Source organism: Phyllostomus discolor, chromosome 13 (genome assembly GCF_004126475.2).
Source record: "Phyllostomus discolor isolate MPI-MPIP mPhyDis1 chromosome 13, mPhyDis1.pri.v3, whole genome shotgun sequence".
NCBI lineage: Eukaryota > Metazoa > Chordata > Mammalia > Chiroptera > Phyllostomidae > Phyllostomus > Phyllostomus discolor.
Genome location: NC_040915.2, coordinates 8,106,137 through 8,130,712, shown reverse-complemented (window position 1 = coordinate 8,130,712; position 24,576 = coordinate 8,106,137). Strand labels below are relative to the sequence as shown.

At 39.8% G+C, this 24,576-nt stretch overlaps 1 protein-coding gene and 1 pseudogene across 1 annotated transcript; one reads left to right on the top strand and one right to left on the bottom strand.

The window, feature by feature from the left end:
• Positions 1–409: 409 nt before the first annotated feature.
• PPP2CA (protein phosphatase 2 catalytic subunit alpha) lies at positions 410–22,674 on the top strand. The gene is made up of 7 exons (XM_028527337.2): positions 410–1,030; positions 14,824–15,033; positions 17,942–18,115; positions 18,832–18,921; positions 19,456–19,617; positions 20,737–20,855; positions 21,554–22,674. The coding sequence occupies exons 1-7, from the start codon at positions 929–931 to the stop codon at positions 21,624–21,626; spliced, it is 930 nt and encodes a 309-aa protein (XP_028383138.1). The 5' UTR covers positions 410–928; the 3' UTR covers positions 21,627–22,674.
• Positions 8,620–9,247, bottom strand: LOC114509328 (annotated as a pseudogene).
• Positions 22,675–24,576: the final 1,902 nt, after the last annotated feature.

Sequence of the window (24,576 nt, the reverse complement as noted above, 5' to 3'; positions counted from 1 at the left end):
GAGGTCGGAGGTCCAGAGAAAAGCCCAGGCCTTGGCTCAGCCATGGTGCCCGAGACACCCAAGCCCGGAGACATGTGTGCCAGGGGAAGTGAGATGCACTGCGCGACACTGTGCCAGCAGGTACACCCTCATCCACCTACGTGTGACCTAATTACAAAGTGCGAACCAGCAGCGGAGGTGGCCTCCAACCAGACAACCCCTGAGCGCCCGTTCCTGCCACAATGATGCGGGAATCCCAAGCAATTCCAGCGCTGTCGCACCAAGGAGGCGTAGGGACCGTTTCCGATCTGGTTAAAGCCGCAGAGTAAAGAGCCAAAGAGACCACCTTTTGGAAAATGTTTCTGGCAGCTAGAAGGATCCTCCTGCGAGGACTGCGCCTGCGCTAGACCCGCACCCCGTAGGACGTAGTGCTCGAGGGTTAGTCCTGTTGCCCCCCTCGCTGCCATCACCTCGTTCGCTGGTACTCGGTCCGCCCTTTCCCCCGGACCCCACCCTTCTGAGGGACCGCACCCTAAAGCCGAAGGTGCCTCAGTCACCAGCCGGCTACCTGGCGCCTGCGCCTTAGCTTCTGGTTCCCGCCCTCTACTTCAGTCCGGCGGCCAGCCAGGCTGGCTCTGCAGTTGCGCAGCTCGCGTCGCGGCCCTTCTACCCTTCCGCACCCTGCCGCCTCCTGACGCCGGGCGTGACGTAACCACGCCGGTGGCCGCCATTACAGAGAGCCGAGCTCTGGGGGTAGAGCGAGAGGAGGAGGGCAGCGGCCTGTGGCCGAGCATTGAGGGGAGAGCCAGAGGGCCAGCGATAGCGCCGAGCAACCGCCAGTGACCACAGAAGTACTCCGGAAACCGGCGGCGGCCTGTGCGTGTGGCCCGTGTGCGGGCGGCGGCGCGGGAGTAGCGCGGAGCGGCAGCCGGTTCGGGCGGGTGTCATCATGGACGAGAAGGTGTTCACCAAGGAGCTGGACCAGTGGATCGAGCAGCTGAATGAGTGCAAGCAGCTCTCCGAGCCCCAGGTCAAGAGCCTTTGCGAGAAGGTGAGCTACTCTCCGGCTGCGGGAGCCGCCGTGGGCTGAGCCCGCCGAAGAGGCGGTCGTGGGGAAGGTGCAACATGGCGGAGGCCTCGGGCTCCGGTCTCCCGAGCCTCTCAGACCGGTGTCCGGCGCGGTGAGGCCCGTCGGTGATTCCCGGGCGACCCGGCGCCCCCTGCCTCTCGCGCGGAGATTGGTTGTCCCTGCCACTGCCGCCTAAAATGGCGCCTTTCCCCCAACTCCAAGGCTTCGGAGCCTCCCGGCCTTGGCGTCGGGCGGGGTGCTGTGGGAGCAGAGACCCTGGGTTGGGGAGGGTTTTGAGATCCGGGTAAGAGGACTTGAGTTCTGTGTCATGGGAATGGAGCCTGGGACTCTACTATGAGATGGGGAAGAGGCTTTTTACTTGGACTCAGCACCAAGTTCTAGCCCCCCAGCTCTCCAGAGGATCCCCCAAAAGGCAAGCTTGCATGCCGGACCACAGGACCCAGCTAAAGGTCACACAGCTTTCGTGCTCTCTGGGTGGTTTGTGCTAAACTCACCGAGCAGTTTTTTCCAGAGACTTTTTAAAGTCGCGTTTTCTTAAAAAATTTAAAAATCTAACCTAATTTTTACGAAGGTCGTGGTGGTAGTTGTAGGGAGGAGTATGCCTTATTTTTCATAGTTGCAAGAAATGGAGAATTCGGTGAGTCATACTATATAAGGAGTTTTGGGATTGGAAATCAAGTGTCAGTTGAATTTATGATTTATATGCTGACTCAAGTTGGGGAGTGTTGAAACCCTTATCCAAGCCAAACGTACCAGGCATTTTGCCATTTATTTTTTGAATGAGCAACATAAACTATAAAAGCAGCAAGTTTTTTATGCTGGCTCTCTGTTGGAAAAGTTCATTGTTTGTGTTTTTGTGGCTTTAAGTAGTAGTAGTAATAATAATAGCTGTCGATTGAGGCCTTATTGTATTCCAGACATTGTGTTTAGTGTTTACCTCACAGATGCTGAAAATAGAATCTTGCAGTCCACTTAAGGTCCATTTTAATTTTCCTTTTCAAAATTAAGTTTGCAGCATTTTGTTTTAATACAGAATTGTGGAATATGATAGCATTTTGTATTAGTGAAGAGAGTTATTAGAGAGCAATTATGCTGATTCGTTTGTGGTTTGATGTGAAAATTAGGTTCATGAGTTTGGTGTATATGCTCCTAAAACAGGATTTTTGAGAAACTATACTGTAAATTGAGATTTAAGGGAGTCAAAATTCAGACTTACTTATCCCAAGCCAGAACAGAACTCTCCCAGTTGATGAGGTGGCACATCATCTATTAGAGCTGCCTTTTAATGCTGACTTTTTGACCCTTAATTCTCTTGCATCAAATGAGGGTGGTATTTGTTTTAAAGATTTAGAAGCAAGTTTTTAAAACATTATTTAATGTACCTTATCAGGTCTTAATTTCTGGTACCATAAGTGGTTATTTTAATGACTTTTAGAGTTCAGTACTTTACATAAAGATTTTGAGTCAGCCGTTGGCTAGGTGACTAGTCATTTGTATAGAAAATATATAACTAGAGCCCTGGCTGGTGTGGCTCAGTGGATTGAGGGCTGACCTGCAAACCAAAGGTCCAGCCTGAGAGCCAAAGGATCTGGGGTTAGATTCCCAGTCAGGGCACATGCCTGGATTGCAGACCAGGTCCCCAGTAGGGGGCACACAAGAGGCAACCACACATTGATGTTTCTCTCCCTCTTTGTCTCCCTCCCTTACCCATTCTCTAAAAATAAATAGAATCTTTATATATAAAACTAGAGTTCAAACAGATGTTCCAGGGTCTCTTCTAATCTAAGATTATACAATTTCATTTAAAATTAATGCTTTGTGTTTACATATTGAAAACCTATTGGATATCCAAGATTGCTTTCTCTTAATGTGAGGAATGGAATCAGTGCAGAATAATCATATTTATTCTCAAGGAGCCGGAATCTAGTTGGACATCATTAGTAAGTGGACCATGAAGTAGAGGGCTGGAGACTGTAGAACAAATACTGGATGCGATGGTGGAGTGGCTGAAGTTTGGTGCATCTAGTTTTTGTAAAACTAAGACATAGTGATTAATCAATTTATGCTTAGATCTCCATTGCTCATCCAGTGTGTCCAGATTTTAGTTCTTAACAGTCCAAAAGATAGAAGTAATATTTGGAGTTAGGTTTCCAAGAAATTGATCCTTTGAGGGGATATCATCATACAACCTTCCTACTGTGTTTTAGCTTGTATTTCAACTTTTTTGGTATTATATTAATTTTTCCAAATTAAATTAACTTGGCTGCTTTTTGGGTATGTGGGAGGAGTTAGGGTACATGACTTGAAATGATCTTTTGTATGTACAAGTCTTTCTAGTAAAACAAAGTTTCATTGTTAATATTTGTATGACCAGTAACACATCTGGTGAAAGCTACATTTTGAAAATCTTGAGAGAAATTTTGCATTTGTACAATGGTTTTCTTTTTTTGTTTAAGGAAAGATATTTGTTGGAAATAGCTTGGTATTAGCTTAAGGAGATATTTGTTGGTAATAGTTGACGATTTCTTTGATTATGAGGAGGAATGCTAATTTTTAAGCCTTCTATACACCTGAAAATACCTGATCTGAATGAAATACTTAAAGCTAAATACAATAGAGATTACTGTAATTAAGAAATGCAGAGGTTATTATCATGGTATCCATCAACAGTGAACAGTGTTAAGTGTTCAAAATGCAGAGGGTCCAAGTGTGTATGTGTTTATAAACAAGGGTGAACATGGTTTTTATAGTATTAACTAGTCAGACTCCCCCCCCCCCCCAGTACCCGCCAAGATGTGATTAAGGTTTACTGCAAAGCTAAGGTGTGTGTGTGTGTGCACGCGTGCGTGTGTGCACAGTATACCTTGTCATTTGGTGGATTCTAATTTGTTGATTGTTTAAAAATTTGTGGTGAGTGAGTACAGTTTTGTCTCAGGCACAGTTCTAGAGTCAGCAGCATTACTACATCGTGTAACGGGGCTGGTATGTTTCCCTCTACAGACTGGAAGAAAATATTAGTGTCAACTTGCTTTTGCATTAACTACAGTAAACAATCTTTTGTTATATGACTTCAGCAGTGGTTTAATTTAGGTATGACTTTTGGCTTTGTGCTTTCAGGTCTTACCAAACTTGTGGAGAATGTTGTTTGATAGCCAGATTTTTTTCAAAGTAGTTCTTTAGGTATGCTGTTTTCCATTGCTCTACCAGCACTATAAATAAGATGCAGTCATTAAGGCTTCACTTAGTTGTAACATTTCTTAAGTGAGTATGAGTAAAACAAACCCCTTCTTTCTAATTGGATGGGCTGCAAATATTTGACCAAGGATAAATTCTTTTATGAAGTGGGTAGTAAGTTTTTGCTAGTCTGTGTATGTTTGATTTAAAACATTGTTTGGTTCATTTACATAAAGCAATTTGAATATTGAGAACAAACAGTTGGCCGGGAAGCATGATAGGGAATAATATTATGTTCACTATACTTTCACATGCACAGTTGTCTGACAAGTTTATGAGACAGTTATTGTCCTCAGTTACAAATAGAAGCCAGGGGCTCAGAAAGGTAAAGTTATTACTGTAGGGGCTAGATTGAGATTGCCTTGGCTTATGGATTCTAAGACCAATGTTAGCTTTGCTTCACAGCCCCCCTTTTCCTTTCTAACATAGTGTTAATAATGAAAGATGTGGGTGAATTGGGGCCAAATTGAATTGTAGAATCAAAAACTCCATAAAATAAAGCATTAATTTTCTTTTGATTGCTTGAAAGCTCCTTATTGCTGTCACATACTGTTGCTTCACTTTGTCCCAGAGGAGTAAACAATAATTATTCTTCAATTTTAGGTGTGGCTAACTGCATTTGCCCTTCAAATAAGATTAATGACATGAAAATCCCAGTTTATTTTCTATGTATTCTCAGGTAGCATAAATTATGATCCATAGACTGAGCTCTGAAATACTCTAATAAAGCATACCTGACATTTATATTGTTCAGTACAGCTTGTGAAATGCCTTTCTTTTTATCCTCATAGCTTCCACAGTCAAAGCTGGTGGTGCCTGTGTGTTTCATGATCTCCCATGCATGGAGCAGTAACAGTTTTGAGGTGACTTAATGAGGAAACACCAGAAAGGTGCACAGTCCTACTGTTTGCATACACAGGCGCCGCGCCCCCCCCCCCCCCCCCCCCCCCCCCCCCCCCCGTTCTCCCCTTGTTTCTCAGAGTGGAGAGTTCTGTGCCTGCAAAAACTGGCAGAGGGGCCGACGTGAAACTGCTGCTGTGGAAAGAGCGATGAGCACTGCCCGTGTGTGTGGGATAATGTTTGCATCACCAGTCTGGTGTTCCCCCCTTTTTGTGACAGCAGACATTTCTTTCCCTGTCTCATTGTGATCTATGTAGAGTGTTTGTCTCATTTAGAGAAGATAAGCTAGGAAAACCAGGTGACTTGGGGTTTGGGTCAAAGTAACAGTGGGCAGGGGTCTTTTTTGAGGGTGCTGAGGAGAGAGACGAAAAGTTTTGTGTGTCAGGAAAACCCTCCTCCTCCATTTTTACTTTCTACTTTGATCTGGTTCTCTTATTTACACTTTTTTTCTTTATTCACTTCTCATTACCGTCCTTGTCTGAAAAAACCTCAACCTGTACTCTCCTATGCAAGCGAGATCAGAATTGGACTAGAGGTAGAAAGGGGAACGCTTTTCTTTTGTTGTTTTAAACAGCTTTTCTTTTAGCTTCAGAAGCAGAAGTAACAGAAGAGGCTGAAGTAGAGAGTTCTGACTTGCCAGTGGGTCTGGCTAGGGTCTGAAAACTGTAAAATAATAATCTGGGGTTAACAGCTTAATTTTTTCACTACACCAAGTTACTGTTGCCTAGTTGTGTGTTGGTGTTGTGGTTTGGAATGGAAGAACAGTGCAGTGTGACAGAAATGTGTGTGTGTGTCTAAACTCTGCATGACCAGCTAGTTGCCACTACAGATGGGAATTTTTACACTACTGTTCTGGGGGCTGAAAGGAGGTTGAGAAACTTTTTTCTGGAGTGCCCCTGGGAAAGGCTGTTCACCAGCTAGAGTCATATAGAAGAGTATAGTTGACAGAGGTTATCCAGTATAATTGATGGTGTAAACTGTGACACTGTATATTTATTTTTGGAATTCATTCAACCAAAGTTTAGTAAGCCTTCATCACATGCATTACTAGTTTTCAGTACATAGCTTTGTCTAAATAGCATTATTGTTCTTAGGGATTTGTTAGTTTATTTTGTGTTCGTAATAGCAGGGTTCCAGGTTAGTCAAGAGGTTGAATTTGTAAACTCTAGGTGGGAAAGGTTTAGAACATTTGTGCTGGTGGCAGTTGAGGGAATTTTATTTCTCTGTCACTCATCATTTGTAAACTAGCAGTAATGCCTACCATCTATTTTGTTGACTCATTCTGACCTTATAAAAAGGCTTAAGAAGTGCTTTAGGATGGAGTAGAAGTTTAGTGTTGGAAGGAACCTTAAAGACCTTCTAGGCCAAGTCATCTTTTATAGAAGTGGGAGGAAACAGGCCCAGAAATATTTAATCTAGTTTGTGATGGATTGCCATGGTGAGAATTTTAAACAACTATATATGTAGCAACATTTCTTAGTTTAGTGGGTTACCTTTTTTCCAAACTGTGCTGGAATGATTGGAAATGTCGAATTCATGCACATGTGTGGGCTGGTTGGTAAAGATTGAGGCCAGTCTGTTGCTTGAGAGACATACAGCTTTAAAGAAAAGTCATTCATTTTGGTCAGAGGTAAAGATGATTATTTGAAGCATAATCATAGAGATTTTAATCATAGAAGACCAAAGTGTTCATAAAACATTAGAGGCATCTGTTCTGTATAATTAATGAAAGATAAGTACTGGAAGAAAGGTTTGATAATTGAAGAAAACGCAAATTCATTTGCTTTCAGGGCTAATAATAAGCCCTTCTTTATGTATCACACCAAAATGAAAATCTAGCCATAAATGTTCATTTGTTATAAACCATGGTTTTTTGCTGAGTTATAAAAACCAAAGGAACATACTTTTTATCTTTATAAAGGCAGCAAAAAAACAGTGAAAATTCTCTTAGGATATTGAAAAATGTATTCTTGCTTGCAAATTTAATTATTTTGCTTTAAATTAAAAACTTTAAAAGTTTTAAAACATCTTCAATTATGTTTAAATTGGAAAGTAAAATTCAAAAATTGCTTTTTTTTTTTAGCCTCTTACATCTTTATGGCTGTATTGGTGAAGGTGTACTCAACTGTGATTACAGTATGAGATACTAAGTTTCCTTAAACTAGAATTCCAGTGAACATTAGAATTAATAAACAGAATTTTAGTAGAACACCATACTACTCTCTCTGACTACTCAAAGAATATGTGTGGACATTTGTGTAAGAGGAGAGATAACTAGTAAATAAGCATGGAATGCATGTTTGAACTCTGAATGAGAAGTGCTGGTTAAATCAGGAGCTAACATTTTGTATCTGAAATAGGTGAGAGTAGGTACGTTTTTCCGTTTATTATTGCATTACAAGTTGAGCATAATACAGATTCTGTGTGTATGTGCTAGAACCATTTTAATACAGTTATACATATCTGCTGAATACAGGAAAAAGTTTATGTGTGTAGTATATAACTTTTTCAGTTAACATCTGTAAGCATAAACAATAATGATCTCAGTTTATAAATTTACCAGGCCCAGAGCAATTGATCAATGTCTCTTTACTGCTAGGCTTACTTGCAGTACATTACAGGCGAATCGGTGTCCTTTTTTCCCCTCTCTTCTCCCGCTCCCCTTGTCCAGAGACATTTTGACGTAAAGTTGCAGTATAGCACCTTCCTTTGGCTAAATGTAATCTTCTAAGATACTCAGTTGTCCTGGATTTTACTTTCAGTTATAACCTATTTAATCACAGAACCACCCCTGCAGAGGTGGCATTCAAGGTTGCACACAATAACAGGAGATCACAGTTTTCACGTCTAGCAAAGGTTTAAAACTATAGGTGTACCATTTATGCAAGACACACCGATTGTCTCAAACTGTGTATTGATGACTCCTTATGAACATTTGAAAAATAAAGCAGTGCGTCTAGGACAGTCAGTTGCACAATTCACAAAGCCCTGAAAAGTTTTTCCAGTGCCAACTAAAAATTGGTCATGAGATGTGAGTAAGCTTGAGACACCAAGTATTTTTTAAGATTCAACCAAGGATTGGCTAAACCATTGGAATACCTCTGCTTATGAAGGCTATGTCCTTCCCTTCTTTCCCTTACAATTTAGTTTTGTTTGTTAATTTTTGGTGGTATTTGATTGCATGTGGCTAGAATGCTTTGATTGCTTTGCAAATCAGGAAAATCAGTGGTCTAAAACTATGACAGGATCTAAGTAGACTGGTTTGTCCATTTCAGGTTGCTGGTTGGTGGGCCCGTCTAAAGGCCTTCATTGTTCTTTGTTTGCCTCCCTGAATATTGATTAGAAGATGAATCTGAGCTCATGCCATCTCTTGTAACTAATGCATGGCTAAAACTGGAATGTCCAGCCTAGTGTATTTAAAAATTGCCCACAAAAAAAAAAGAGGTTCTTAACAAAACTTGGAATTGCCACAAAGATGTCTTATCTTTATGATCGAAGCAGTAAGCAGTTTGGTTCTTACAGTCCAAGCAGTTGGTGATTGAGTTGAAAGCCAATCTCGAAATTCCATATCCCTGGGTGGAGAGAGAAGCTGGGGGACTGATTGAGATGGCTGTGAGTATTGTATTGGTACCAACAGTCTGTGTGTGACCTCTGGTCCAGGAAGCTGGTGATGCAGAGGGGTCAAATAAGATTCACTCACAGTCCATACCTCCAAAGTAGGAAGTCGAGCCGGTATATTATTGACTATAAACTGAAGCCTGAGTTGAGGTTACGGGATATAGGCTATACATGCAGGAAGAGGAGGGAGAGAAGGAATCTGACTATGGGGAAGTGGAAGCTGGACTTCGGAGAGACATGGGAGCACTGCTGCTGGAAATGGCTGGGACTGAGGTGCTGGAGGGGTGAGTGCATTGGCCACTTGCCCCACTCTGAACTCACTGCCCAAACTGGAGATGTCTTTTTGGTAGGTTTCACTTTGTTTTGTCCTCCATTCTGTTCCTGCTGTTGCTGCCGGTGGTGATACTTAGCTTTTTTATTCTTTTAAAAAAGATTTTATTTATTTGTTTTTAGAGAGGGAGGAAACAAGGGAGAAAGAGAGGGAGAAAGAAACGCTGATCAGTTGCCTCCCTTACCTTACCAGGAACTCAGCCTACAATTGAGAATTGAACCAGGAACCTTTCACTTTACAGGACAGCACCAACCAGCTGAACCACACTGGTCAGGGCACTCCTTGATTCTTAAATTGTCCCGGAATAGCCCATGAAGGGATGCAGCAAAGAAGTGGTCAGATTTACCCATTGACTGTGTAAGGCGGTTGCTTAAGATAAGACATCTTAAGACACAAAGTCAGCCCAAATGGCGGGGTTGTGGGGGGGGTATAGGATCCAGCCAGAGGTCTTGCTTTGCCCTGGGTGGACAGATTCAGGGTCTTTGGTGTGTGGGTTTGGAGTGGTGGAACTAAGGACAAAGCTAACAGGTGCTGGTTCATTGCTTCAGAGGCAGCAGCAGCCCTAACAAAACGCTGTGTAATCCAGTTGTGTAATACATAAGAAACCAAAAAATGTTCATACTGTTTGCTCTGTAATCCCACAATTGAAGACTTTCCGAAAGGAAACAATACGTGCATACATCTGTTCAGGAGGATATTATATACAGCAGTTTAAAATGATTACTATAATGCTGTAGGAAATTGGGTTAGTGAATATGAAAACTAGAACACAAAACAAGACATTTACCATTTGTAGACATGAGGTCTTTGTGTAGGTAAACATGTTTCACCACTGAAATAAATAGTATCAACATTTTAATGTTTTTCATTCTTTTTATATAAAGGATTTTTCTGTAGTTATAAATGTATTTTTAAATATTTGAACTGCATAAAAGTGTTGTATGTCTTTTCCTATGATAATAGATTAAATAGAAATGATATCACTATTGTGTATCCTTAAGGAAATTAGTATGTAAGTGGTTGGTAAATCTCTTGTTGGTTCATTTTTTCCCCATGTTTCCTTGAAAAATCTTGGCTTGAGTGATCTGTGAGGTCTAATTTAAATCTGCTTTGTTTGTAATTTCATGTTATGGTAGTTAGGAATGACCTATATCTAAGAATATCAAACAAATCTGTAAGGTCGTTCACCCTTATACTTGATTGTTTTATAGTAGGTTGAAAAATTAAGTTGTATGACTTCTGAACCTGAACCCAGAACGCTGAGAAGATTTTGATAATAAATTAATATCCCTAAAGGTAGCTTCGCTTCAAGTGACTACGAATTGTTTGGATATTAGGATGCTATAAAATTTTAACCTCACGTGGTTAGTTGGGATAAGCTCTTATTAATGGAATAGCCTATTTCCACTTTAACTGTGTTCCAGGAAGATTTATATCAAATATTTTTCCCTTGAATTCGTTCATTTCAGTCTTTACCATTTGACTGAACTTAAGTAGGGCTCCAATAAATAAAAAATTAATATGCTAATTATGCTATTTTTAAAAACTGGATCTTCATTATTTTCAAATTAGCTTTGTTTACTTTCAAATTAGCTGAGACATTTGAAGGTCTGGAAAAACTATTTTAGGGGAAGCAACAAAAAGTTTGGGTGGTGTGTTTTGCTTTTGTTTCTGTGCATAATTCAGGTGACATGGGGCTTTAAATTATAGCAGTCAGAATACCAGAGTGAAAAGGTAGTTATTAAAAATAAAAAATCCCTAATCCTGTGACTTTGAAAGTCTGGTTCTACCATTTACTTTTGAGTATTAGACTAGAGAGTTATTGTAATGACTGATGAAGGAAGGCCTGGAGGCTCTGAAGAAGACTCTTTAGAGGTCCTACTAGGTGACCCCTTGCTGGGTTCCTTAAGGTGCTTCTGGGATTTACAAGGCCTGACTTTTTGTGATAGCACAGCTTCTGTCAGACCTCTTTTTATATGATTAGTTTCCCTGATTGTAAAATAATCTTTAGCCCTGGCTGGCATAGCTCAATGGATTGGGTGCGGGCTGCGAACCCCAAGGCATCGCAGGTTCGATTCCCAGTCAGGGCACATGCCTGGGTTGCAGGCCACGACCCCCAGCAACCGCACATTGATGTTTCTCTCTCTCTCTTTCTCCCTCCCTTCCCTCTCTAAAAAGAAATAAATAAAATCTTTAAAAAATAATAATCTTTAATAAGGACATCTGCAGCCTTTATTATTCTGGTGTTCTGTGATAGTGTATTTTGGTATAGTGGCCATCTAGGAGCTGAAAAATTGAGACAAAACAACAACAAAAGGTATACTTAGAACTGATTCTTTGTAAACGTGAGTTTTTGTTTTTAATATATACTGTACTGCATCTGATACATACTGCAGGATTTAATTATAATTGGTCTGGTCTGAAATTTGGTAGGAAAGGAAGAAAGCTTTGACTTTCCCAGGTGTCGCAGTTAAAACATTCACTTTATAGATACAATGTCCTTTCCCTTTTGGAGGACAATTTGGTAGTGTCACCATAAAAAAGTGCAAACTGCTAAATATACTAAGGTCCATTTACAGTCTCTTCTTTCAGGAAGTGTGCCTGCATATGTATGCAAGGGAGCAGCTACTGGGCCATATATTGCAACTGCTCTGTGTGTCATCATAGTCATGTCCTGTTCTCCTCCTTCCCCCATTATCATTCCTCCGGGAATACTGTACCCCCACAGAGAAATTAGCCAGGTCTGTATGTGTGCATTCTGAACTCCAAGATATTTGTTTTTTCCCCCAGATACATTGTTAAGGAGAAAAACAAACTGCTGAACGATACTGTTTCTAGTTTAAATATACAGTTAAGCTTCCTTAGGCATATAATAGGTATTAAAATGTGTAAACAGGGTTTTGAGAGGACATGCATCAGAATGCTATTGGTGGTTACTTTAGGCCCACGGGTGGGGAATGAGACTGTGGAGAGTGGCCAGTAACTTTTGCAAATTTCTTTGAAGTAGACCTGTCATTTCATTCACAGCTGTTTTCATTAGTGTGTAGTAGGTGCTAAAAACACTAGAGGTAGTATTAGTGCCAAACAGTTAGTAATAGAGTCTGCCTAGTTAATTTATACTTTTCTGTAGTAATAAGTCAGGGGAGGTTGGAATTAAACTAGAGGTATAGATTATATGTATTTCTTAAGAACTATCTCTTTTTGAGACACAGTGGATTTTTTCTACACTAAATGTGTTAGGTCTGATTAATAATTAATTTTAGATGTCAGTGGTTGGTGAATGTGGTGAAATAGGCTCCCCAGAATGTTTGGAGACTTGAAAATAATGCTTCTTAAACTTGGCTCTTAAACTTGGCTGTACCTGAGAGCACCAGTATGGTATGGGGTGGGGAAAGGAGACTTTAAAAAAAATTATTTACGCTTGGATTCTACCCCCAGATATTTGACTTAATTGGGAGAGGAGTAGCCTGGGCTGGCTGATTGATTTTGGTTAAAAAGAGCAATTGAATTTCAATGTGTGGCTAAGGTTGCCTACCGCTGCCTTAAAACCAACTCTGTCATCCTTGGTTGTCACTTGAAATTTAATGAGCAAAGACTCATTAGCAACAGTTCTGTGGGTGATTTCATCCTGTGTTGCAGTGTTTTGCCTTTCCTTGACCAGCCTTCCGATGTGCATTCTGGAACACCATTCCATAATTTTGGTCACACATAGACAGGGTACTCAATAAATGTTCATTGAATATGTGAAGTAAAACACCTTTAACCCATTCTCAAGATAATTTTCTTTAGCCTTAATGGCTTAACTGAAATCTCACTCTTTCTGAGGAAGTCATTAATGTACCTTCTCTGATAGCTCTCCCTGGTGGGTGGATGCTGCCTCCTGTTACTCAAGGATAAAATTCTCTGTTTTTCAGGCTTCTGACCTCTACCTAGGTATCTGGGCATCTTTCCTCACTGTTATTACTTGTTTCTTCATCTCCAAAGAACTTGATATCCACTTCCAGGCCTGCTGCTGTTCTGGGAGATAACCACAGCTTTCCCTGAAGATGACCTCGGTTTACGTTCTTGATCCATTTGACAAATACGTATGAAATGCCTTGTATATCTCAGACATTGTTCCAGCAAGGTGCTGTGTATGCAGTCATGAATAAAATGAACTGGTGAACATTTAAAAATCTTACTTTGATTGTTTGCGTGGAACATAGATTAAGGCAGGAAAATGGAACAGTGTGTTTGGTGTGGGGGCCAGCACAGTAATCCAGGCTTGGACCAGGGTAGTAGCAAAAAGGATGAAGCAGATGGATTTGAGATGCCTTTCAGAAGGAGACTGGGCAAGACCTGTCTGTGGATTGGTCCATGAGTACTGGTGGCTTTTAAGTTCTGCTCGCATCTCAGATCCACAACCATAGCCCTGCCTTTGCTCATCAGATTGTCTGTCCCTGGACCTGTGTTCTAATACCACTTTGATTAGACTTGTTGCTCAGTCTGTATCCATGCTTCGTTCTCCCCCTTCATTTCCTACTTGGGTGACCAACTGTCATGGTTTGACTAGGGCAGCTGAGGCATTTCCAGGGATTCAGGACTTTCAGTGTAAAAACCAGGGTAGTTAGTTACCCTAAGCCCACCTTCTTCTCTACGCCTGTGGATTATGCTTCAGCCATGTTCATTTTTCCCTCAACTCCTAGGAGAGTGTACACGTCGCTGCCTGTACTGGACCTCCTTTCATCCCCTTTCTGTATCTAATTCTTTGGACCTCAGGCAGTTTTCCTAACAGTCCCAGGGATTGTGATCGTGGAATGTGATCATAGAATGCGGCTGCTTGCTTCAGCTTGTCTTAGCACTTGGTCTTTTCTTCTGTAATGATCATTTTTATTGTCTGCCTTTCCTGCTCTCCTCTGTGCTTTTTGGGCTGTCTTGTTTGTTGTGATTGATATCTCATTTAAAGTGGGCTGGACTAGTTACTCTCTCCCGTTCTTTCATGGCATTTAACACAGTCTGTGCTTTGTTATGTAGTTACTTGTTTGTGGGCCCTCTCCCACCACCCCACTGTGGTAATGACTTGCATTCACTAGACTTCCAGTGGCTAGCACAGGGCCTGGCACATAGTATCATTCAGATAGTTCAGCAAATCACTGATTACCTCCCAGTGCTCTTCACAATTTGTGTCATATAGTAAATGATCAGTAAGTGTATGTGGAATAAGTGAAATGATACTGAGAGATATGTTATGTTATCCTTAAAAATAATGTTTGAATTTGTGATTAAGTCAAGCAAGACTAAGCAATTTCTCAGAGCCTGGAATTTCAGAGTGCCAGGATTCAGAACTAAGGAACTAGGTACCTGAATGTTTTGCTCCATTTTCATTGATTTTATATAGCTGCTAATAATAAAATCTCTTTAGTGTTTACTTGGATGGCAGCTGATAGGCCTAAAAACTCTGATGCTGATGAGAAGAACAGGGAATATACATCTTGATACACACTTTTTCTAAGAATCAGGAGAGAGAACCATTGAGTAGAATCTTGCTCTCCTATTTTAATGGGATCATAATTGCCTACAATTCCGTCTTCTACTGAGCTCACCCCATAAGCTACATTAAGTGTAAATAAACATATGCTTGTTAATGTTGTTTAACGTCTGATGTATTCGTTTATTTTTTCTCCACCTGTAGGCTAAAGAAATCCTGACAAAAGAATCCAATGTGCAGGAGGTGCGATGTCCGGTCACTGTCTGCGGAGACGTGCATGGGCAGTTCCACGACCTCATGGAGCTGTTCAGAATCGGGGGCAAGTCACCAGATACAAACTACTTGTTTATGGGAGACTATGTTGACAGAGGATACTATTCAGTTGAAACAGTTACTCTGCTCGTAGCTCTTAAGGTAATTTCAGTTTTTATGTTTGGATATTTTAAACTGGGTAAACAGTCTTGGGTGTTCTTTTTCCCAGGGATTTGTGATTTTCTCCACCTGAACGTTAGGTTTTAGAGTGAAACTGCAAATTTAGGAATGCAGGTATTCAGATTTGGGGCTTATAAATTATAGGTATGTCTTCATTCTAAATAAGGCAATGGTAAAAAATAAACAAAGGATATTCTTTAAGGAATAGAGTAAGTCTGATTATTTGGAAAAAATTAGAGGGCTAGTTAAATGGAAATTTTACGTCAATAAATTGGGATGTGGAGAGGTAATACCTTTCTGGATATTTTTGAAGTATTTTCAAGGAATAAAACACATCGTTGTTGGAATATTTATATCCTGTGACACAGTAATTTTATAATTTTATTAGAGGTAGAAATTCAAGAGGAAAAGACCTTTATTTTTATGAGAACATAAAGTACAGCCTTGTTTTAATATCAGAAAAAGAATTGAACTAAATATCCAACAGTAAATGAATACCTAAATTATGATTTATCTCAGTGGACTAGTTTGCAGTCATTAAACATGACATGATAATGTAGAATAACAGAAATGATAAAGAAAACAAGTTGCTTTATACCAGTTACAGTTTTGGTAAATGTTCAAAGATCTGAAGGTGAAACACAAAATGGTAAATAGCTTTTAGTCTGGTAGGCTTCTGCCTTTCACTTAAAAGAAACAGTTGACTTTCCCTTTTGGGGAGAAGATTATATTAAGTAATATGTAGAATGGTAAAATGGCCAAAGATTTCTGATAGTTTTGAGAAGCAGTGAGATGTACTTTTGGCAAGAACTGAATTTTAGGCAGTTAATACAGTGTATGTGTTTGTGAAACTGCTAGTCTGAGTCATGAAAAGTGCTACAAACTATTTTTGGAGGTCATTATCCTCTGCATCTATAAAGTAAAGGAGTTCGGTTAAATGAGGGAAAGTTTTTGCAGTGGCTTTAGATGGTAGGAAAGCAGTCTTACAAGCTAACCTATACTTAAAGTCCAGGGTGAATCCCAGTGCTCAAAGAAGGAGTGGATGTGGTACGTTTAAGAATTCATATTTGAAACTGTTATGGGCTGAATTGTGCCACTACCACCCCCAAATTTCCTATGTTGAAAACTTCAGAACCTCCGAATGTGACTGTATTTGGAAATAGGGCCTTTAAAGAGGTAATTAAAGGTAAAACTCATATGGAGCAGCCCTAATCCAATGTGACTGGTGTCCTTGGAGAAGAGATTAGGACATAGATGCAGAAGAAAGGTGATGAGAAGACTTGTAGAGAAGTTGGGCATTTACTAGCCAAGGAAAGAGGCCTTCAGGTATAACCACCCTGCCAGCATCCTCTCGAACTCTGAGTAAATACATTTCTATTGTTTAAGCCACCATTGGTGCTTGTTATGACGACCCTGGACAACTGTTGTACTATGGGGGGAGGAAACTTCAGCATGTAGTAGTGGAACGGTTGGGTATCCATTTGTTTGCAAAAAAAAAAAAACAAATGAAAATGAAAAAAACAACAAACTTAGATACCTCATACCGTACAAATGGATCAGAATTTATCATAAACCTAAATATGAGAGCTAAAGCTACAAAACTTCTAGAATAAAACTTAGAAAAATCTTTGTAACTTTGGGTTAGGCATAGATTTTTAGCTATGATAACCAAAGGCACAATCATATTTTAGACACAAATTAATTTTAAAAATTAATAAATTAGACTTCATCAGAATTAAGATTATTTTTTCTTCAGAAGACATCACTGAAAAAAAGTATTTGTAGTCATGTATTTTTTTAAAAACCTTCAACTAAGATGACAAATAATTTTAAAATGGACAAAGTATTTGGATAGTCATCCAAGAATATATTTGAATGGTCAGTAAGCATATGAAAAGATGCACAAAATCATTGATCATCAGGGAAATGCAAATTAGAGTCACAGTCACAGCCAGTCGAATGGCTGTTATCAATAAGGATGATAATACTAAATGTTAGTGAATTTGCAGAGATATTAGAACCTTCATACATTGCTGGTGGAATGTAAAATGGCCCAGCCATTTTGAAAAACAGTTTAGTGGTTTCTCAAAAAGTTAAACATATCCCTGTCATATGACCCAGCAGTTATACTCGGTAAGGATTGTACCCAAGGGAAATGAAAGTATATGTTCATGCAAAAACTTACATGTTAATATAAATTTTATACAACATTATTCATAATAGCCCCAGACTGCAAACAATCCAAGTGTTCATTCAACTGGTGATAAAGAAACAAAATGTGGTATAGCCATATAATGGAATACTGTGCAGAATAAAAAGGAACAAACCACTGATCTATACACAGGTGAACCTCAAAAAATACTCTAAATGAAAGAAGCCAAGCACAAAATGACTGCATGTTGAATGATTACATTTATATGACATTTCTAGAAAAGGCAAGTCTCAATAGAAAGTAAATCAGTGGTTGCTGGGAGTGGGAGTTGGGAACGACTTCAAATAGGCATAAGGAAAGGGTCTTTTGGGGATAAGGGAAAGGTTCTAAAACTGGATTGTGATGGTTGTTGCATAACTATTAAGTTTTACTAAAAAATCATTGAACTGGGAAAAATCCATGAATGGAGTTTTATAGCTGATCAGTATTCTTGGTATAAAGTTGGTGGTAGCAGGATTTGGTCTTAGGTTGACAGGTACTCAATGGACAAACGTCTGTTAGGTGTGTGGTTTCAGTTCAGTGAGGGCTTGAAATTTTTTTATTTTTATTTTATTTTTTTTCTTTCCATTCCAGATAACAAAATTGGAACTCTAGATTTCCTGGTGGAAGGTTTGCTGAGTTGTCATTTGGTTTTGAAGGTGCCAGCATTTTATGTTGTTTTCCATTTTGTCATTTCAGGTTCGTTACCGTGAACGCATCACTATTCTTCGAGGGAATCACGAGAGCAGACAGATCACACAAGTATATGGTTTCTATGATGAGTGTTTAAGGAAATATGGAAATGCAAATGTTTGGAAATATTTTACAGATCTTTTTGACTATCTTCCTCTCACTGCTTTGGTGGATGGACAGGTATGTAGGTCTTGTTAAAACTTACATTGCTGATTACTTTCATTATTCTGCTTTCTTTCTTTTTTTTTTTAAGATTTCTTTTTTATTTTTTTATTTTTAGAAAGGGGAGGGAGGGAGGGAGAGGAGAGAGAGAGACAGAGACAGACAGACAGACATCAATGTGAGGTTGCTGGGGGTTATGGCCTGCAACCCAGGAATGTACCCTGGCTGGGAATCGAACCTGGGACACTTTGGTTTCCAGCCCGCGCTCAATCCACTGAGCTACGCCAGCCAGGTATTCTGCTTTCTTAACGTTTAAGAGCCAGTAACTTACTTTTCCACCCTCACGTCCCTTTGGGGCCTTTGTGAAGTGCCTTTGTATCAGATCCTGACCTATATGTCGGGACCCCAAGAATGAAAGATACAACCCATTCATCCTCTCAGTCTGTTTCTGAACACATATGGGAGGTGCAGTTAAAGGTGATTCCAGAAACATTCTGTGAGAAAGAAAATAGTTTATGTTGAAGGTGATGTCAGAGAAACATTTTCTTGCAGCAACTAACTGGTTGACGTGGAGACTGCATGAAGTAGTGGTGGTTTATCAGGAAAAGGAGTGTATTAGTTTAGAGTGGGCTGCAGAGACAAGCCTGCTTGTGGCAGAACACCAATACCAGTGGGGACAAGTAAGGTGGGCCACCTTTTAGGTGAGGGTGACATGATGAACCACTCTCTTTCAGATCTTCTGTCTCCACGGTGGCCTCTCACCGTCCATAGACACACTGGACCACATCAGAGCACTCGATCGTCTACAAGAAGTTCCCCATGAGGTAATTGACTTCCATTTGGTAATAAAGTCTTTTTAGCAAACCTCCTAAGAGAAAGGAAAAATTTAATTGTAACTTAATTCGTTGTATGTTTTCTCTTATGTAATTCTCAAAAATGACCCCATGTGGTGTGAGCGCTCTTGTCCACTCCATTCTTCAGAAGAAGCTGTTATTAAAGAACCTGCCAGGATCACAACAGTTGTGGAACTGAGCTTAGGACATAGGGTGTCTTCAGAGTCTGCCTTAATTACCAGAATGCACCGCCTAATGTTGTAATCTGCATATTATAAGCAGATTGATTAGTTAGGGTGTGTTGCTATTGGGGCTCACTGACACAGGTTATTCCTCTTAAAGACATCTGAAAATAGTGTATAAATTTGACACAGATGTTTGACTTCAACTGTAAAACCTTTTACTGTTTTCAGCAAACACCACTTAAAAAGTGTGGCTTAGCACAGTGCTGCTTCTAACGAATTACTCAAATCATGTATTAACCATTTTTGCAAGAGTCTGTTTAAAAGGTAACTTTTTTTTTAGGGTCCAATGTGTGACTTGCTGTGGTCAGATCCAGATGACCGTGGTGGTTGGGGTATATCTCCTCGAGGAGCTGGTTACACCTTTGGGCAAGATATTTCTGAGACATTTAATCATGCCAATGGCCTCACGTTGGTGTCCAGAGCGCACCAGCTGGTGATGGAGGTATGTTCTGTTCTCTGAAACCTGATTTGCTTTTTAAGCAAACTTAATGAAGGAAGCTATTAGGGAGTTTAAATGAATGGTGTTAATGAGAACATTCCATGTATTCCTTCTGATATTTGCCAGTATAGCTTGCACGCTAGAATTAAAATCTCAAGCTTTTGATCACAAACTTTTGAAATTCATAGCTAACACGTTTTTATTGTTCATTGGGGTGACATTGGTTAGTAACGTTATATAAGTTTTAAGTGTGCAGTTCTGTAATATATCCTAAATGTGTTGCATTGTGTACTCACCACCCAAAGTCTAGTCTCCTGTCACCATAAATTTGACAGACACTAAAGACAGGATATGCTTGGGATTCAAGAGCAGGAATGTAGGATTCAGGGAGGCAGGAGAACAGGGAATGTAATATTTTATGGTCCCAATTTTGTTATTTTATATATTTAATATATATGTGTGGAGGAGAGTTTGGGAAGAAATGAACCAAAATAAGCAGCCCTTTGGATGGTAGGATACAGGTGATTTGAAAGAAGAAAAATGGGAAATTGGCTCAAATTTTTGGCATAGAACATTGATTTAGCATATTTGTAAAACTAGGGTCCTATTTAGATTAATTCTAATAAAGTTTTGTGATGATTAGCAGTAAAGTCTGACTTTGCTAAAGATGGGGAAAGAAACTAGTGGACAGTAGTTTAAAAGGAACTCATTCAATCCAATAGTCTGAGGGAGTGAAGCTGGAAATCCTGGGCGTCTCTCTCCTTCGAACCTGGTTGGTGAACAACTGGGTGGGGGGCGCTTCACTTAGGACTGAGGATAGAAGGATTAAGCTGTGGTCTCCTCAGAGTATGTGTTTGCTTGTTTAGAGTCACTGCAATGAAAGAGGCTGGTCAGACACTGCTATTTACAAAGGCCACACTTTTAAGAAGCATTTTATTCTTTAGTTATTGGTGCTATTTGTTAAGTTGTGGAAAGTACAGAAAATTATTAAATTATCCAGAAACAGCGTTGATAGTTTTCAAGTCTTAAGAGATTTTTTCCCCTCTCTAGTGGAGTCACATTCAGTTACGTAAATAAAGGAGTCAAGTGAGTTTTTATAAAAGTCTCTTCTTTTTCTTGTAGGGGTATAATTGGTGCCATGACCGGAATGTAGTAACGATTTTCAGTGCTCCAAACTATTGTTACCGTTGTGGTAACCAAGCTGCAATCATGGAACTTGATGATACTTTAAAATACTCTTTGTAAGTATCTACACCTGAGTAGTTGTTTGCCATGACTGTGAGAGAATTAAGAGTTGAAAAGCTTATGCTAAATCCATTCCAATTTGATTTTTTAGTTTCCTTTGAAACAGATTTATGTCTGATATGTGTTTTGAAATACATCAACAGAAACTTGTGATATATAGACCCTAATATGAATTACAACTTTTAGAAGATTTTAGTTATTTTTAGAGAGGAGGGAAGGGAGAAAGAGAGAGGGAGAGAAGCATCAATGTGTGGTTGTCTCTCGCACACCCCCCAACTGGGGACCAGGTCTGCAACCCAGACGTGCCCTGACTGGGAATCGAACTGGTGACCCTTTGGTTCATAGGCCAGCACTCAGTCCACTGAGCCACACCAGCCAGGGCTGAATTACAACTTTTAAACCTATGTTTTATTTATTTATCAGAGCCCGTCTTTCAAATGATCTTATAAGGAAGCCCAATATATAAAAGCACATCCTCTCTGGCTCAGGTTACCTTGGCTCTTTTGACAAGGCATTCAGCTAGAGGACCCTTATTAAATGCATGAGGAGGCTGCAGTTAGGTCTCTGTTACATTGAGGCAAGTTGAAATTGGATAGGAAAAAAACGTGTAGAATTTGAAAGACTGCTGTCCTTGATTTTGATTGTCAGTACATTGATGTCTTAGAATATGAACACATTGCGTCTTGTTTTTCAGCTTGCAGTTTGATCCAGCACCTCGCAGGGGTGAGCCCCATGTTACTCGTCGTACCCCAGACTACTTCCTGTAATGAAAGTTTAAACTTGTACAGTATTGCCATGAACCATATATTGACCTAATGGAAATGGGAAGAGCAACAGTAACTCCAAAGTGTCAGAGAATAGTTAACATTCAAAAACTTGTTTTCACACGGACCAAAAGATGTGCCATATAAAAATACAAAGCCTCTTGTCATCAACAGCCGTGACCACTTTAGAATGAACCAGTTCATTGCATGCTGAAGCGACATTGTTGGTCAAGAAACCAGTTTCTGGCATAGCGTTATTTGTAGTTACTTTTGCTTTCTCTGAGAGACTGCAGATAATAAGATGTAAACATTAACACCTCGTGAATACAATTTAACTTCCATTTAGCTATAGCTTTACTCAGCATGAATGTAGATAAGGATAGCAACAATCATTGGAGCTTAATGAACATTTTTAAAAATAAGTACCAAGGCCTCCCCTCTACTTGTGAGTTTTGAAATCGTTCTGTTTATTTTCAGGGATACCGTTTAATTTAATTGTATGATTTGTCTGCACTCAAGTTTATTTCCTTCTCAAATCTCAGCCTCATGTTGTTTTTTTGTTATTGTCAGAACCTGGTGAGTTGTTTTGAACAGAACTGTTTTTCCCCCTACTGTAAGACGATGTTACTGCACAAGAGCACTGCAGTGTTTTTCATAATAAACTTGTGAACTAAGAACTGAGAAAGTCAAATTTTAATTGTATTAATGGGCAAGACTGGTGCTGTTTATTTAAAAGATACATCAATTGATAAATTTTAGAATTTGTAGAATTCTAGGTAAAGAAAAATAAAAATCAAGGCCATTACATAATCTCTCTGGTAACTCCTTGGCATTCTTCAGATGAATTTCATGACTTAATTGGTAGTTCAGGTAGTACACTTTATCACATTGCCAGTGTGCTCTTCGTGGGTTCTTCCTGCATCTTGTCTGCAAGAAAGGAAATCTGTGTGCTACTTCAGTGAGACTGGACTGTAAAACCATGTAACTTGAGATTAAATTTTGGGGGTTTCGTTTTAATAAAATAGCATGTTTTCAGGTAGAGTTTAACAAACTAATGTGTCTATCAGCCAGTGCAGTTTCTGGTTATAAATATAATATTGCTGTGTATGTTATACGGACTCTTTAAGATGATTGACAGATTGATAAGTTCTTAAATATTTCACTACATGTCATATGACCTAAAGTTAAATTTGTCTCATAAGAGAGTGGTGAAAGCATTATCTTGTATTAAGCTCCTGAAGTGACCCGTGCTGAATCAAACAGGAAACTATTGCTGGATCACGGTTTAGTGCTGATGTACATTCACCCAAGGACAAAGATGGCATTTGAAGTGAAGGGCAGTCCTGAGCACTTAAAGAGCAGTTTCCTCCACTTTTATCCTTTGAGTGGGATTTGGAAGTTAAAACAGTTCTCCTGTGGAAACTAGTACTGGATAATCTTAAACTATCGGGGTAAACTTTGGGACACTTATTTGTGTGAGTGTAGTAATAAAAGTTTTTTGCTTTGTACTGTGTTGAATTTGGAATTCACAGGAGGTTTTTGCCTTTCTCTTTTCTAAGTGCTTTTGGAAAATACACATACACAGTATGTATTTTAATGGTCCACTTTCTTTTTGTCTCTTCTGATATAATTGAGAGTACTTTTTCTATAAAAGGTTTTATTTATTTTTAGAGAGGGGAAGGGAGGGAGAAGGAAAGGGAGACAAACATGGATGCACGAGAAACATTGATTTGTTGCCTCTCACAGCTGTCAGTGGGAACCTGGCCGACAGCCCAGACACGTGCCCTGACTAGAATCAAACTGGCGACCTTTCAGTTTGCAGGGTAGCGCTCAGGCCATTCAGTCACACCAAGTCAGGGCACCAGTTGTACTTTTAATTGGGTTTTGGGTGATGGGTGGCAGTCGTTGGTTTTGGTAAATAATTAAGGTATGCCACTTGGCTCTTGTTTCAGTAGTGACTTTAACCTGCCCTGCATAATGAGCAGTCCCTTAATTTCAGCTGTAATGTGTTCCTGGAAACGGGCTGTAAAGTACAGTAACCAGCTTGTTTGTCTTGAAGTAGAATCTGTTCTCATGAGCTAAAACTTTGTCATTAAAGCTTTAACCCTTCCAAATCTTAGGTTTTTGTCCCTTTACAGTTAATACATTTATTCTTTTGTATAGCCTTATAAAAGGTGTAGAGGTATTATTTTAGGCATACCTGATCTCTGTATTTGTTTCAGTTATAATTTTAAGCCTTATGTTTTAGGACCATCACTACGTTTTATTTCTGCTTTCTATTATATATACTGATTAATTGTGCAGGACCGCCCCAAAAGAAGACAGGTGGCGCTGTGGGCTCGAGGTCCTAGTGCTCCCCTGCAAGTAGGCTGCAGTGTCCATTTATCAGCTGACGTCTGGATTTCAGAGTCAGGAGAATGGGTTAGGGATGTTTATACTGTACAGGTTTCTTTACAAGCTGAACACACCACAGTCAGTGATACCTAAGAGTGAGGAGAGTAGGCAGCAAACTCGAGGCTTGTGTCTCCTGTCATACTTGGACCAGGACTCCTTTTCCAGGAGGTCAGAAGGAGACAGAGTTAGTGATTGAATGTTTTTTCAAGGCCAGCCACAAATTCTCATGACTGATGTTTAACTGAACGGAGTTTGTATCCTAAACCTGTTTAAGTCTGTTACATACTTTCTGCCTAAAATCTAAAATATTCCTAATGTAATGGACCACTTCATGTAGCTCATTTTTTGCTGCTTAGACCTCTTGGGAATTTCTCCTGAGATAGCCTCAGTGAACCAGCATGTTGTCACTGGGAAGTCCGGTTAAGTTTTAATGGACAAACCAAGCGTGTTCTTCGAGGAGAGTACTGAATGCAGTGGTAGGCTACAGCTTAGCAGCAAGTCCAGTGCCCACCAATGGAAATCAAAGACCAGAATTGTGTTAGAAAAGGAAATAAAGAGG